Source organism: Monodelphis domestica, chromosome 5 (genome assembly GCF_027887165.1).
Source record: "Monodelphis domestica isolate mMonDom1 chromosome 5, mMonDom1.pri, whole genome shotgun sequence".
In the NCBI taxonomy this organism is placed as follows: domain Eukaryota; kingdom Metazoa; phylum Chordata; class Mammalia; order Didelphimorphia; family Didelphidae; genus Monodelphis; species Monodelphis domestica.
The window spans coordinates 44,871,022-44,886,783 of NC_077231.1; the positions used below are offsets into that span (position 1 = coordinate 44,871,022).

Consider the following 15,762-nt stretch of genomic DNA (forward strand, 5'->3'; position numbering starts at 1 on the left):
AAGAAAGACCTTTCCTGCTCTAAAAAGGCTGACATTATAAGGATGGAAGACAATGGCAAAGGGAGGTGTTGGGGCATCAAGACATGTTTTTGAAATGAGGCCAGCCTAAGCCTTCTCACAAAAGTAACACAGCATTGGAAGAAAAGGGCAGGCCTCAGGGAGGAATATTTCAGGAGGAGCTGGCCGTAGGACTGATAGGCTATTCTAGAACAATGAGTTCCCAGGCACCGAGGGAAATTTCAAACATAGCCCACAGTAGAGAAGGTATGATTTTGAAGTCCAGAAAGGCAGTCAGAGGAGCCTTCAAGGAAGGATTATGGGTGGTAAGATAAAATGAGAGATACTCTCAGAGAAAAGACACTAATGAAGAAAAGGATTCCAGGTATGGTCATCAACAAGTGAAAATGCCCAGAGTAGGAGACACGGAGCATCTTGTGGGAGGAATAGCCAGAAAGCCCATTGTCACTAGATTGAGGTATAAGAACACTTGGAGGGAGGGAAGGAGCCAGGTTTTTACATTTGGTCCTGGCGGTGATCAATGAGCAGAAGGCATCAGATCTGTTTGCTAGGAAGGTCAGTTTGAGAGTTCAGTGAGTGGTGGCTGTACTGGAGTGGGAAGACAATTGAGGCTGACACAGCAGTCTACTGCAATTTGAGTAAGAGCAATTGATAGTAGCCCAGGCATGAAGTGATAGAGGCCTCCAGGGTCCAGATGTTTCAAAAGTAGGAACAATAGACTTGGGAAGTGTTGGTATGTGGAAGGGGGGCGGTGTCTAGGAGGATTTCTGGATGACTTGGACATTAATGGTGCCCTGGACACTAATAGGGAAGAGAGAAGAAAGGGTTTGTGGACAGAAGTTACCAGGTTGAGTTTAAGATATCTATGCATCCTCCATTTGAGATGTCTCTTGGGCAATTGGAAGTCATGATTAGTTAGAGCTGGACAAATGGATCTGAGTATCATCTGCATTGAGATAACTTAATCCATGGAAACTAATGAAACACCTGCAGTTAGTGGTTCTTTAATATCTTGATTGAGAAGTGTTCAGACAGATAGGAAAACCAGGAGAGAGAAAATTGATTCAGGAGATAGTATGGCTGAGAACTTTGGAGAAATGAAAGTTCCTAGTGAATGGGCTCATCCAGTCTTTTCAACAAGATAGGGGTATACTACTAATATGGGTTGTCGATAGGGTATACTACTAATATGGGTTGTTGTGGGATCAATAAATAGATCCAAATATTTAAGTCTCAAAACCTAGAAAGACAAGACTATCCAGAACTGTCCTACCATATCAAAGAGTACATAAAAGTCAAGAGGGATGCAGATCAAAAAGAAACCATTAGATTTGGCAGATCATTGGTGTCTTTGGAGCAAGTTTAAGTTGAATTATTAGGTCAGAAATTCAAACTATAGAGAGTTGAAGAGAATGAGAAAAGATGGGTGCTTAAGTAGAGACAGCCATTTCACCCAGATTAGTATAGGGCAATAACAAGTTTGTACAGATCAAGTGGGGGGGGGGGGGGATGGAAATCATGGGCTGTTTCATAGATAGTAGGAGGGCAACCTGTAAGCTGGGAAAGACTGAAAACAAGTAGAAGAGTAGGGCTAGTAAAGGAGAAGATAGAATGAATAGTAATCCTCTCTTCTGCATGTTGAAAGGTTTATGTTGGCAAGTAAATGGACTGCTTTGTGTAAGGTGGTAGGAGGGAAAGCCGTGATAGTCTTTTTTTTTTTAACCCTTACCTTCCACCTTCGAATCAATACTATATATTGATTCCAAGGCAGACGAGTGATAAGGGCTAGACAATGGGGGTTAAGTGACTTGCCCAGGATCACACAGCTGGAAAGTGTCTGCGGTCAGATTTGAACCCAGGACCTCCCATTTCTGAGCCTGGCTCTCAATCCACTGAGCCACCCAGCTGCCCTCCATGGTAGCCTTGAAGAGAAAAGAAAAGATTTAGAAAAAATCTTGGACTGTGGGTTAGGTCAATTAGAGAAATGGGATGTGTGACTAAGAACTTTGCAGAAGAAGCCCAGAAGAGTGAGCCAAAAATAAAGGTTGTAGGGATCATTAAATAGATCAAACAGAATGAATGTTTAGCTTCAAAGAATGCCATGGCAGCTGTCTGAAAGTGTTTGAAGGGCTATCACTTGAAAAGAGGTGTTTGGCTTGTTTAGTTTGTCTTTAAGGGGAGAAAAACAAGGTGTAATGTGTAGAAGTTGTTTGCTTAGCAATTAAAGCCATCTAAATTGAATTCACTGCCTCAGTGGATAATGGATTCCCCCTCAGTAGAGTTGTTTGTCAGATGTGGGAGCTCTTATTCAGGGCTTAGTTGGAACAGATGGGCAGTGAAGGCCCTTCCAACTCAGATTCTGTGAATGAGGGTTTCATTGTGAGATTTATTTACCAAAAATTTGTAAAGAGGGATAAGGCAAGAGTGGAGACTTCAATTTTAGAACCAACCAGGGTTGGACTTTAGCAGACTGTAAATAATAAACGGTCTAGGGCAGACCGGATCAAGACTAAGAATGGAGACTAGTAAAACTAGAGAAGAAGGAAAATGGAGCAGCATGAACACCGAAGATCTTAAGGAGAGAGAAGCATGGTGGCCTGGAGACAAGTGGAATTGGCAAAAGATTGCAACAGGAATAGTTGGAGGAGAGAGTGGATTTTGAAAAAGGAAGAATTACTGAAGATTCGTAGTAGAGGAATGATACTGGAGCAGCTATGGAGTACTTCCCCCTGGAAAGAGAGTAATTTCCATTACTAAGAAAATGGTTAAGGGATGTGATGTCTTTAGAGAGAAGTTACAGCATGGAAGCAGGAGTGTTTTGAAAGATTCCGCATATAAAGGAGTCAAAATATATTGGAGTTTCTAAAAACAAAAAAGAATGAACTAGGACAGAGAAGCATTGAATTGCCATGATACTGGGGAGAAGTAGAAGAAAAGCTGATCTGATTAGGGACAAGAGGTCAGCCAAACATACCTAATATGGTATGGACCATATACTGGAGATAGTTGGGAGCAAATTTGAACATTAAAGGAACTCAGAATTAAACTTGAACTTAAATGGGAGTATGAAATGTTGGTTTTTACCTCGGGGCATCATTCTGTTTTATTTTTTTATTGAAACTGTTCAAAGCTTCTCATGCATTTCTAAGTTCTATCTAATTTCTACCTGATTTGTCCAGGTTGCTAGACAGACACTGAATAGTCCTTAGGAAATAATCTTGGATTTGTGTACTAAGACAGTTTGACTTAAAATTCGCATTTAATGCAGCCTAACCCCTTCAGTTCCAGACAACTTTGTGAATTGGATTTTTTTTGTTTATTTTTTGCTTATTCAAGCTTTTTCTGAATTTGAATCTTTATTTTCTCAAATGACTACATTCTAGTTATTTCCTCTCAAAATATCTTTGGTATTCTTGTCTAGGATGTAAGTTTTTTAAAGCATAGGCTCCTAAATTTTATCCTAGCAAGTTATAGAAGAGCAGATTGCTAGGGCCAAGGGATGAGGAAGACGTCTGATTGTGAATGAATAGACAATCCCCAATTTACAAGGATTGTGTTGCAAAAGAAAATTTCAAGTCATTTGGTGAGAATTCCAAATACATTTTCGCCAAAGAAAGGATGTTATAAATTATAGTTGGGTTTCCAGACTACCCTACAAAAGCTTACTTAATCCATGAAGCAGTTGAAGTTGGGTTCTAGAAACAGGAAGGGCAAGCAGTATAGGAGGAAGTAGTTTCCTCCCTTCTCTGGGCACAGAATAATGTTAAGAGGAAGAGGGATTTCCTCCTTTTTCTCTGGCATAGAGCCAGTCAAAAAATTATTTTAAAATATTTTTGAAAACCTCCTTTCAGTTCAAATTTTTGCAGCCTTTGTGAGAAAAGGGCCTACCAACACCAGTCACTGACCAACTGCCACTGGTGTGCACATAAGCCCAAGAGCCCCAGAAACAGCCCCCTTCTCTCCCCTGACCCTTAGCACTATCATCAAAAGGAGATCCCATCCCACCAAAACCACTTGCCACCCACAGGCAGGTAGGCTAGCCTAGTTGAAATACAAAGGCCTCCTGAGCAGGATGCAGAAAGAAGGTAGTATTTGTCAGGAGAATTAAAGCATAGATGACCACCCCCAGGATACAGAACAGCACGCGTGCTGTGGGTGGTCAGCTTGGGCAGGAATCTTAAAAACCAAGATGCTTGATTATTGTTTGTGGTTAATATTTATACAGTGTGCTATAAATATATATCTTAATGACAACTAAAAATTTAAGTAGCTCTGTTTATCATTAAGTCAATTAACACACTGCGGTCTCAAGTTTTTGGTTTGTTACAATCCCGGTTTTAAAAAAATCAACTTCTAAAACTTGCCATATGATAGGGTATAATTAGTCATGAGATCTGGGTTGATTTCCAGCTATGCTACTTTGTCAAGGACATCATTTTCACCTCTGGTATCAGTTTCCTCATCTAAAAAGTGAAGGTAGGTGGACAAAATGACCTAGGTGCTTCCTTAACTGAAACTACTACAATCTTATACCTTCTTGGTTTAAACTTAGGTTTGAAAACTTATAGATCTTCATTCCTGTGGTATTTGTTAGATTCTATTTGACAAATCTCTCAAAAATGGTTTTTCAGGTGCCAATGATTCTTGTTGGTAATAAGTGTGACTTGGAAGATGAAAGAGTTGTAGGAAAAGAGCAAGGACAGAACCTAGCAAGACAATGGAACAACTGTGCGTTCTTAGAATCCTCTGCTAAATCAAAGATAAACGTTAATGAGGTAAGATTGGTGCCTGTTTTTGAAGATTTGAATATGAGAGAGAAATAGGCTGTAAAATATCAGGAACATTTGTAGAGCCTTTTAGGATTTTTCCTTCCTTACATCTCAGTATTTCAGGGTCCACTGTGATTTGTTAATGTGTATTCTTCCTTGGGATAAAAAGCAGTTTGGCCAGAAACACTTATCCTCCTGGGACCATCTTAGTGATGGGCCTTTCTGAACTTAGCAAGGCCTGTCTTCTGGCAGCAGCAAACTCTCCTGGGTCCGTCCTGACAGATTTCTATTTCCGGGGCAAAGCCTTTGAGAGTGGAGGCTCTTCACAGTGAAGTGAAGCATCAAGAGAAGGCCCTTGATCCTTAGACCCCCTTAAAATGCCAAATCTGTCATCCTCTGATGATCTTTTCCAGGATGTCTATACAAATCAGAGAAACTTAGCTGCTGTAATTATGTCTTGCATTCACATGGATTTTTTTTTAATGTGTTTGTTTTCTGGGATCATTGTTTGGGTGAACAAATCATGCATTGTTTTCTTTTACATTTTTCAACTGAATCGCACATTTGTATTTGCAGATCTTTTATGATCTAGTCCGGCAAATTAACAGAAAAACTCCAGTGCCTGGGAAGGCACGTAAAAAGTCATCATGTCAATTGCTTTAATATACAGATGCATTGTAGCTCTGAGCCAGGTATGTCCTGTGATATTTCTTTCATAAAGTATTATTACATTGAAAAGCAAACTAAAAGGTTTTTGTTCTCAAGAATGATCATTAAACTAGTATTGATGGTGTTTCACTAGCAGAACAAAACTATACCTAAAGGTCCCAACTAGCAGTTCATAAAGGAGGCCGGCATAAGTTGGTCTCTGCCAGCTAAAGCTTATCCATCATGCATCAAAATTGTTGTTGGAAATCTTCCCAATATTCTATAATTCTGTGATTTCTTAAGTAGAAAACATGTAATTTATACTTTACCTTATGACTCTGGCTCATCAGCAGCAATGTCACTTAGATTGCTGATATTCTGTTGGAGTTTGTAGTTATGTGCATTTCAATAATACTGAGGGAGAAGGATATGTTCTATAGCTAATTGTGCTTTAGGAGAATAGCCTCAAGTGTTGTCATACGTTATTTCATGTTCTTTGATAGTCTTTTTTAAATGTCGGAAAATATAGTCCCCAATATTTTAAAGTGTGAAATACTGAAAACTGTATTTGCTGTGATAATAGGACTTTTTAATCAATGTCATTGTCAGTGCAAATAAAGCAGCTGAAATGGAGAGCCTTGTTTTTTTACAGATGAGGAAGCAAAGCCTCAGAGAGTTTGACTTGCCCAAGGTCATACAGGTAGTAATATAGCCAGGTCCTCTAAATACACATCCAAATTTATTTCTACACCACACTGAGAACTTAAGTGCCAACAAACAATAAGATTAAATCAGACAATAAAGCAAGGAAAAAACTGCCCAGGAGTTGGCATTTTAAATCTACAGATAGACATCATAGGTACAAAATTTTTTTAAAGATCAGTATTCTTGTATCCAAGCTCCTAAAATGGTTTTAGTCACCTACCTTAATGTAATCCTTAGGCCTTTTTGTTTTCCTCAAGGTGTTTTCAGATCATTTCTTCACTCTTTCAGGTCTGAAGAACTGTTGCCCAATTCAACAGTGCCAGCAGCATTCCAACTTTATTAAATCTACCAACATCTTAAGCGGACTTTCCTGTGGTGGTACCCTTTAAGAAGTGGATGAAAAACTCCTATATCAGTTTGCACATTCTAATCACTTTGCAGTGTCACAAGAGATTTTTACTTATAATCGTCTGAGTATGCAACTGGTAAAACCAGAGGCTACATCCAGTATTATTGCTAAGAGACATTGTTCATCCACCAATGTTGTACATGTATGAAAATGGTGTACTGTATACTTTAACACGCCCAATGCTTTCTATTGGAGAGTACAATAATGTAAATCCTAAAAGCACCACTATTTTAGCATAATAAAAAGAAAGTCCAAAGAGCTCCTATATAGACTACTCCAGATAACTTGCTTCTTTGATATTTGTAGCTTATTGTAATTTTTTTTAAAGAAATACAAGGTCATCATCATTGTACAAAAAGCGCTTTGATTAACACAGCTATATAGTTTTTTTAATTTTTTGAAAAACCTGTGGAGACAGTGATCTTGTCTTTAAAAATAAGATAGTCCTCTCAGTATAATGTCTTAGATAAAAGACGTTGCCTTTAATATCTGTTGGGAAGGAAATGTCCAGACTTTTCAATCTTTTATTGTATGTTTCCTTTTTGTTTACATAGGGAACAATGTTTATAGTTGTGTGTACAGTGGGGGTCTACAACAAGAAGTGTATATTTTCAGATAATTTTTTAATGATTTAACAATTTTGTAAATCATTTCCAGGCTTCTGCAGCTGTAGATTCTCACTGTGAATCCCTTGCTTGCTCATGCATAAGTGTATTTGCAATACCAAATACGCAGGTTTAGTACTTTTGCCTGTTAGTGATTGTTTCACATGTGTAACGTTTTGGTTGAGATGTTAAATGGTGGAAGAGTACTGTGGATGTGAATGTGGGAAGTAATTTTAATCATGTGTAATTGGTCACAGGGCCTAAGTTGCAGTAACTAACTTTTTGCTGATTTATTTAACAATGCCTTGTTGCTTTGTATGCATTTAACGTTTGGGTGTAAAGATTGTGTGTATATCCAACAGGGAGCCACAGTATTTAAATTGACCAACCTAATGTTACAACTACTTTGAGGTGGCCAAATGTAAACTAAAAGCCTTAATTAAAGTGGTGCAATTTTGTATAACTTAGCATCAGTAGTTCAATAAATTTGGATTGCCATGCAAGGGCTTGCATTATAATTATCTGCCACTTGAATGTTTTGTGTAATGTTTTAACAGTGCTAGTAAATAAATATGGGTTTAACTTTTTTTAAATGTTATGGGTGCATTCCGCACAGTGTGGTTTCATAATTTAACATTTGAGCAAGCCAAGTTCTCCGTAATGGCAGGAATTATGAATGGAAGATATTTTGCTTATATTTGAGTAGCCACATTGCCACCTTTTAGAACTTTCCCTGGGAAAGCATTTTGTAACTCAAGCAATATCACTTATCTGAACACCTTTTGGTTATGTTCAGCAGTTATTTTTGAGAGCGTGAGGAAGAGGTCAATACTTTGACTCATGTTATTTTATTGTTTTGATATAGGATGAAATTATATGTAGCATATTGTGGTTATAAAGGTCTTCAAATGAAGTGAACTTAATGTACTGCTTTCTTTTAAGATGGAAACAAGTTTTTCTTTGTCTTAAAGATGCACTGTAATTTGTTGCCCGTTTGTGAAAAGCTCTGCAATCTGAATAGTCTTCTTAGAAGTCAAATCTTAAGAATATCAGCTCCTAATGATGGGAAGATGCTCTGATTTAGACATGGCCTCCAGATCTGTTCTATTGAAATATTGTATTCATAGTTTAAATTTTGAGGATTTTGTTGGTTTATGGGGTAAGAGAAGGGACTGGGGGATCACCCAGGCCAACCCTTTCATTTTATAGATGTGGCAACTGGAGTCCAGAGAAGCTACATACTGTATTGTATTTTCTTACATGGTCAAAGGATGAGCACTGTGTAAACATCCTACAGCCAAAAGGTCCTCCCACTGATTTAAGAAATGTGATTTGTTCTTATTAAAAAAAAAAAATAGGATCAACTTGGGACAAGTTGAGGTGAAATTTAAAAAGAAAACCAGTTCTGATTGGGAAGAGTTGTCTTTCTTAATTTATGTATTCCAAGTAAGCTCAAGTCATATTAGGGTCTTGGTTTCCTCATCCATTAAAAGATGCTTGGTTAGAGAAAGCAGGTAGCATCTTAGGTCCCTTTTTTCTAACTAGTGTTGTTTTTTTGTTTTTAATCAAAGCCTACCACCACGATAACTCAATACTGTAATTTTTTTTCCCCAGGGTGCCTTAGCCATACCAGAAAAAAGTTCCACTACTGAAAAGTTAAGGATGAACATAGGTTTCAGCTTATAGTTGAATTGATTTCAGGTGGTAATTCTATTAATTTTGTTAGAGGGAATAAACTATTCAGTGAGATATGGAGTTTTTTAGTTTGTTTATTTTGGCTTTTTGGGGGGTTTTAGGGAGAGGGCTTTTTCCTAGAAATGTCTAAAAATAGGCTCATGGAAAAGAAAAGTTAACCTTCATGAGGTAAGTATTAATTAGTTAATTAAATCATCTGTGAGTATAATGGCTTACATTTTAGGATACCCAAAGGATAATTACTACTAATCATTATTTGTGATGGCATTTCATGGTAACAGAAAAATCCTAAATTGTTTGTCTACTGGCTAGGGAAAAAAAAACCAACCAATTCATGAACATATACTAAAGGATACTTGAGTAGTAGCTTCAATTTTTAGGAGAAATTTTTTTTACTATAGAGTTTAATTGTAAAATTCATTTGTCCCAGCTTTGCTTTTTGTTAGAACAAAGTCGATATTCTGCCTAGTGTGAGCTCTTTAATAAGAGAAGCTTTGAGTTATAAAATTCTTTACTTGGAGGACATGCAGTGTTTAGATGCAATTAAAGTATTATCGTCTTTTTTTAATGCTCAAATTTTAATTGTTATAAATGGAATTTAACTTCTGATTATCCTTGTTCTGTTTAATCTCCTTTTTAAATATTGAAAATATTAAAAGGTCTTAAGCTTTTCCATTGAGCAATTTTTCAATTATCTTACACTGGAATAATAAAAATATTATGTTTTAAGTCAGGTTTCCCTTTTTCTCAAGCAGTCTTTCTCAAGCCAAATTACAACAGTATCGAGGAATTAATTCTAAAGTCATCTTCATCTGGTTACAAAAACTTATTTTTTTAGTTTTTCTGTGATTCTTGTGATCATGTTTGACTTATTTAGACTTTGCTACAAATGACCCAATTCTCCTTGACTTTCCATTCACTTGTGCCTCTCCACCTTAATTCTAACCCACCAATGTCCCTCTCCAGATCTGCCCACCCCTTCCACTGTGCTCTATGAAATGCCTGCTCCACAATAAATCATCTGGTTTCAGCTGAAACTTATTTTTATCTCCCTCTTTATATCTTCTGGCCTTTACAAAGAGGCAACCCCACTGGTTTCCTCAATACCCTTGCCAATACAGGTTACACTGTTTAATCTTGCCCAACTCAGTGGTGTTGGTAAGAGAGTCGTATTGCTCCTTTGTCCATGTTGCCAATTCCAGACTGTTTCTTAATCACCTTACTTAGTAGCCTCTCCTTTGAGGTTCACTCTATACTAATTTGTCGTTCATTCCAGATTCTATTGGCTATTATCTCTTTTATGTCGTCACTTGGGACATAGATTGTAGAGGGCTTCATCAGGCATGCTGATAGCCCCTTGAATACCTGACCTCACAGTTCTCAATTAGTTTGGTCCCTGTTACCTGCACAATGTGATCATACTCATGAACTTTCCATCACCCACATGAATTCTTTCATATTCGTGCACTCTGAAATACCCTGATCACAATTTTTGGTGCTATTATTTGCTTTTTTCATTTATTTGCCTTTTATAAACCAACTCAACTCTCCACTATGCACCAGTCCATTCTCCTTGCCCTTTGACTACTCTTCAGTCACACACCTTGCCAGTCTGTCATCCAAGTAGACATGGAGATGAAACATAAAAAGAAATCCTCACTTGGTCTGATTGTCCTATATATGTCTCTTCCCCAATTAAGCTCCTTGAGAAATGTGATTTACAATTCATTCTCCATTCAACCCTCTTCTTTCTAGCGTTCAACCTCAATTCACTGAAACTAAGCCCTCTAAATTTCCCAACAGTCTCTTAATTGCCAGATCTCTAACTAGTCCTCCTTGACTTATCCATGATAGGTCACACTCCGACCATTTCCATCTGATGATCAACCTCTCGATCATCTTTGCTATCCATGGATGTCCCTTAAGGCTCTCTCGGTCCCCTTTTCTTTTCACTCTACTAGCTTGGTGATCTGGAGTTGCCAAGGGTTCAGTTCTCTCTGTTCAATGTTTTCCACATTGATACTCCAGCCCTCTCTTGCTACCTCTTATACATCTCTTCTTTCCATCAAAGCCACTTACCATCTGTCTTTCCAAAAGTTCTTCTTTCCCCATGTAGCCAATCCCTTGGCAATTCTTGATGTTTCTACCTTTCTATCTCTTGTACCTACTTTTTCTCCACTCATAAAACCATGATCTTATTCAGGCTTCCTCCAGATTATTGCCATCACCTTTTTGCCTAGACCTTGAGTCTTTCCCAACTCTGTCCTCCACCTAACTATAAAGAAGATTCTTCCAAAGTGTAGACATGACCTTGGCACTCTCCAGCTTAATGAGCTCAAGTACCCTCTGAACCTGTAGAACCAAACAAAAATCTTTCTGGTATTTAAAACTTGTCCTATTTTCTGGTCTTAGACCTTACTCCCCGCTAGGCATTTTATAGTCTAATCACACTGAGCTACTTAGAGGTCCTTGAACATCCATCCCCCTTCTCTGTGCCTCCCCACCAGCTGAGTGAGTGTTTGGAATGTTCTGTCCTTTTCCCCCCCGCATGTCTTTAAAGGCATCTCAAATGTTGCCATATTTCTAGGTTCCCCCTCTTCCTCTCCCCTGTCCCCCATGCAAAGCTGTCTTGCAGCTCCCCCTCAGTTATCATCGATGTACCCAATTTCCTTATGTGCTGTTTTCTCCACTGGAAATCAAGCTTCCTTGAGAGCTGAGTCCGATTCATGCCTCCAGTTCCTAGTGCCCGACAAAAGGGAGGCCCTTTGAAGAAGTGTTTGTGGGCTGGCTACAGGAAATCTGTTTTGGAGCTCAACTTAAAAATGTTTCTTTTTCTTGGCCTTAGAAAAGGGAAATGCAGTGGGCACCAGTGTTGAGACAAGACTCAAAACTGTACATTTGTGAACCAGTTAATGTGAAGAGCAACTCTTGACTTTCTTCCAGTGTAATCAGGAGACTCCGGTGTAACCCTGAGAGTGCTGACAAAGAACAGGAAAGTTTCTGCATGTTGATGTATGGATCTGTTCTGAGGATTGAAAAGAGATGGCTTTTTAATTCTAAATTTCATTCAACATAATAAAAAGATCTTTCTAATGTCCTGTGAAAATGCAGCATATGAAGAGAAGTGATGGAATGAAGACTGAATGGCAGTGTTCAGCTAGATGACCTGGATACTAGTCCCAACTCATCACTGGGCTTCAGTTCTTTTAGTGTAAATTGAGAAAGTTGTATTACTGACCAAATGCCCCAGCAAGCTTTAAAATTCTAATTCTAAATAGAGAAATCGAGAGTTGTTAATTTAGGTGTTGAGAAAGATGATTTGTGGTCATCCTGTCTCCCTGCCATCATTTTATCCATTCAAGTTGGTCTCCATATAACCGCTAAAATAATCTTTGTACGGTGCAGATCTCTGACTCGCTGTCTTCAAATACCTGCAGTGGCTTCCTATGGCATCTGGGTGCAAGTTTGGCATTTGAGGGGGCCCCCACAGTCTGACTTACACCTGCCTCTTCAAACTCTGCATATGTGTGTTCCCCCTCGCCCCCAAATACCTTGGGTTTTTTATTTATGTACGTTTGCCATGACTCCCAGTAGGATGTAAACTCTTTTAAAGGAAGCCACTTGGACCAGTGGGTCCTCAATAAAAGGTTTATTGAATTTAATTTAAACGCTCTTAGGTTTCCTTCCACAGTGCTGGTGTTCTGTAAGATTGTGTGTCAACAGGTGATTGATATCCAGCAGGTTTTTCCTGTTCCTAAATGGTAATAGAACGTAATCCTAGTGGGGAGGTGTTTTCTGAAGATTGCCAAAAGCCAAAAATAAGGGAATACTAAAGTTCCTTTGGTTACACAGTGGCCTTTTGGCTGATTTAAATCATCTATAAAAGTCAAACAACAAAATGAGGAAAATAGCCCAGCCATAGACCTCCCCCCTCCTGGGGGGGCCTCTGACTGCCAGTACCCACTTACTATCATCTTATTTGACCAATAACTCAAAGAAAACTTTTGAGAGTACAGAGACTACTTTTTATAATGACCTGACCTCATTGAGGTATGCTAGCAGTGGTCTTAGGAAATACATGTAATCACTGCTGAAAATACAGAAACATACTTGATATAGATAATATTGAGATACACTTTCTCATTTAGAAAAATTGCTCTCCCTTCACCCTGGGCCATGTAAAAGGGTACATTGTGAGCAAGAAGACACTGCTCTGGCTTACGTGGCTTATTACAAATTTTCATAGAGAGTAAACAAGCTGGAGTGATTTAAATTTGAGTCTTCCTGACTCCCAGACCAGAAAAAGTTGGGGATATGAGAGAGAAAATGGGGGTGATCCTGCATTTCCCTAAAAATCTCCCCATGATGGAGAAAATGGAATTGTATTTTCCCCCAAGGGGCTGCGCGGATTGATAAATAAAAGGCAGTCTCTAAGCCAAGTCTTAGGGGATCTCTTGTTGCCACACTGCTGTGTCACTATAAAGATTGCCATCAGCGTTTTTACTCTGTAACAAGTTTTCCCAACATGACCACAGCTAGAGGTTACAGGCCCTGGGGAGCCAAGAGGTCTTCCCTTACTGGTCTAGCTCCCAGGGACGGTGACTGGAATGTCCTGGGCCATGAGGCACCCTGGTGCCACCGCTTGCTTACCCCCAAAGCCTAGACAATGAGTTAACTGCTTCAGAGGGTTTATCTCGCCTCTGATCTTGGGCAAGGCGGGCCCAGCAGGATGACTTCAAACCACTTCCCCTTCTACTGAGGCTTCCCACTCCCTCCCAGTTGTGAACCTGAAGGGTGAGGTGTGAGCAAGCCAGAGATGGAACAATGGAAGCCCCTCCAAGACCCCCCATTCTCAGACCTTCAAACCAAGCCTTTCTCCCTAAAAGCTCTTCCTTCTCCCCCCCCCCCCCCATTTGTAGCTTAATGCAAAAATGAAGCCTTTATATGGAGGAGTTTCTCAGTTTTTCCCTGGAAGAATTCAACTATTTAGAATCAGGAGTTTTGTGGGGTTTGGGGTGTTTTTTTGTTTTAAGACTGGATTTCCCAATCTGACCCAAGCAGAAATATTCACCCCTGAGCCCATTCTAATTGGCACAGGAGCTTTTGGCCCATTCCATTGCTAGATTGGGCAGCCTACAACCCCTCGCCCCATTCCTGCTGAATTTAGTGTGGACCCCAGAAAGGTTCCAGAGAGTGGCCAGCCTCAGGCCCCATCACACCAGCCAAGAGGCATGATTTTCAACTTGGGTTGGCTGATTCCAAGCTTAGTTGGATAAGTGATGCAGTAGACAGTGTCCCATCTGAAAGACTAGCTGGGCTGGTCCCTGCACCCTGTTTGCCTGTTTCCTCATCTATAAAATGAGCTGGAGAAGGAAATGGTGAACCATCCCAATATCTGGCAAGAAAACCCCAAATGGGGTTACAAGCCTGACACAACAATTTGTGATTATCAAAAATATTTAAAATCCCTGCCTTTGTTTGCTTAAGGTTGTTTAATCGCACATTTAGAGATGCCCAAACTCCCCTTTGCTTTGCAGATGAACCTGAGGCCAGAGTCTTCAGAGATTTGAACCCAGTTCCTCAAGCTCAAGATTCAGCACCCTTTACACTACCACATTGCCTCCGTCTTCATAGAAAGAAGATAACAGAGGGAGGGAGAGGAAGAGCAGCAAGGACTTAGGAAAGGATTTCATCTAGGTGGCACAGACCATCATTTTCACAGCTTCTACCCACTGCTTTTGGTTCTAACTTCTGTATTATAAGCAAACCAATTCTATCTTTCCTTCCACATTTCAACTCTTCAGTTACTGGAAGACGGGTGATGCTTCTCCCTCCCCAAACCCACCTCCAAACGGACCTTTAATCCAACCCTTGGGTGCCATGTTCTTCAAGACACATCTAAAAAATGGCAGAAGTTGCCCATGGGAACAGGCCGGTCTTTTTCCACCCTAAAGTAACACTGAGTATCCAGGATTAAGTCAATCTGTGGAAAGTGACCCTAAAGACCAAAATTGCTGGAGGACTCCATTGATTAATTGCCCTGGCCTCAGACCGATAATTGATATCATGACTTCCCAGTGCCATGAAGGTGATATAGCAAGACTTGGCTTCAAAGCCCACCATTGACACCTCTTGGCAAGACACCTGATAAACTGAACCTTGACTTTTCATAACCATTTTTGGCGTCGTCTTGGCAAAAGACACTGGAGTGTGTCATTTCCTTCTCTGACTCATTTTACAAATGAAGAGATGAGTAGAGTTAAGGGACTCGCCCATGGTTCTGTAGCTGCTAAATGTCTGAGACCAAATCTGAACTCAGGAAGATGACCCACTCCCATCTTCACTGCCCCACATCTCAACGTTCCCACATGTAAAGGGTAGGGTTGAACGAGCTGGTTTCCAAGGTTCCTTCTGGCTCTGAGATCCTACAAATTGTTATTCTAAGGTTTATAAAGTATTTCCAGCGCGTGATCTTAGCTTCACAACACCTCCATGAGGTTGGCACTATGTAAAGTATTCTCATTTTTTAGGACAGACTTGGAAAGGTCAGAGCAAGTATCCGAGGCAAGATTTGAACATGGGCTTTCCCAATTCCACGTCCCGCAAAGCTACACTGACTAGCAATCATTCCATTAGGAAACATTAATGAAAGTGAGTCACCACCCAATGGAAATTGGCCATGGGGGTGACCTAGGACGGAGCTAGACTTCGAGACCATTCTGGGAGTTCTAGGTAATTCTGGACTTGTTCCCCCCCCCCCAAGCCCATCTCAAACCATAGAGCCATCACTCTCCTCAATGACCTTTCCATTGGGTCCACACTTTTGTGTGCATAATTACTTTTCTCTGCTTGATGTTTTCAAACATCTCTGGACTTGTTGGGGCTCCCCCCCCCATTTATACCAGATTTCATT

The 15,762-nt window shown here is 39.8% G+C and overlaps 1 protein-coding gene across 1 annotated transcript in view; it reads left to right on the forward strand.

The window, feature by feature from the left end:
* Positions 1-7,752, forward strand: part of RAP1B (RAP1B, member of RAS oncogene family) — a 45,300-nt gene extending 37,548 nt beyond the window's left edge. The window contains exons 6-8 of the mRNA XM_001364262.5: positions 4,650-4,793; positions 5,364-5,479; positions 6,429-7,752. Of these exons, the coding sequence (XP_001364299.1) occupies positions 4,650-4,793; positions 5,364-5,450 (231 nt within the window). The 3' untranslated portion in view covers positions 5,451-5,479; positions 6,429-7,752. The remainder of the gene's footprint in view (positions 1-4,649; positions 4,794-5,363; positions 5,480-6,428) is intronic.
* Positions 7,753-15,762: the final 8,010 nt, after the last annotated feature.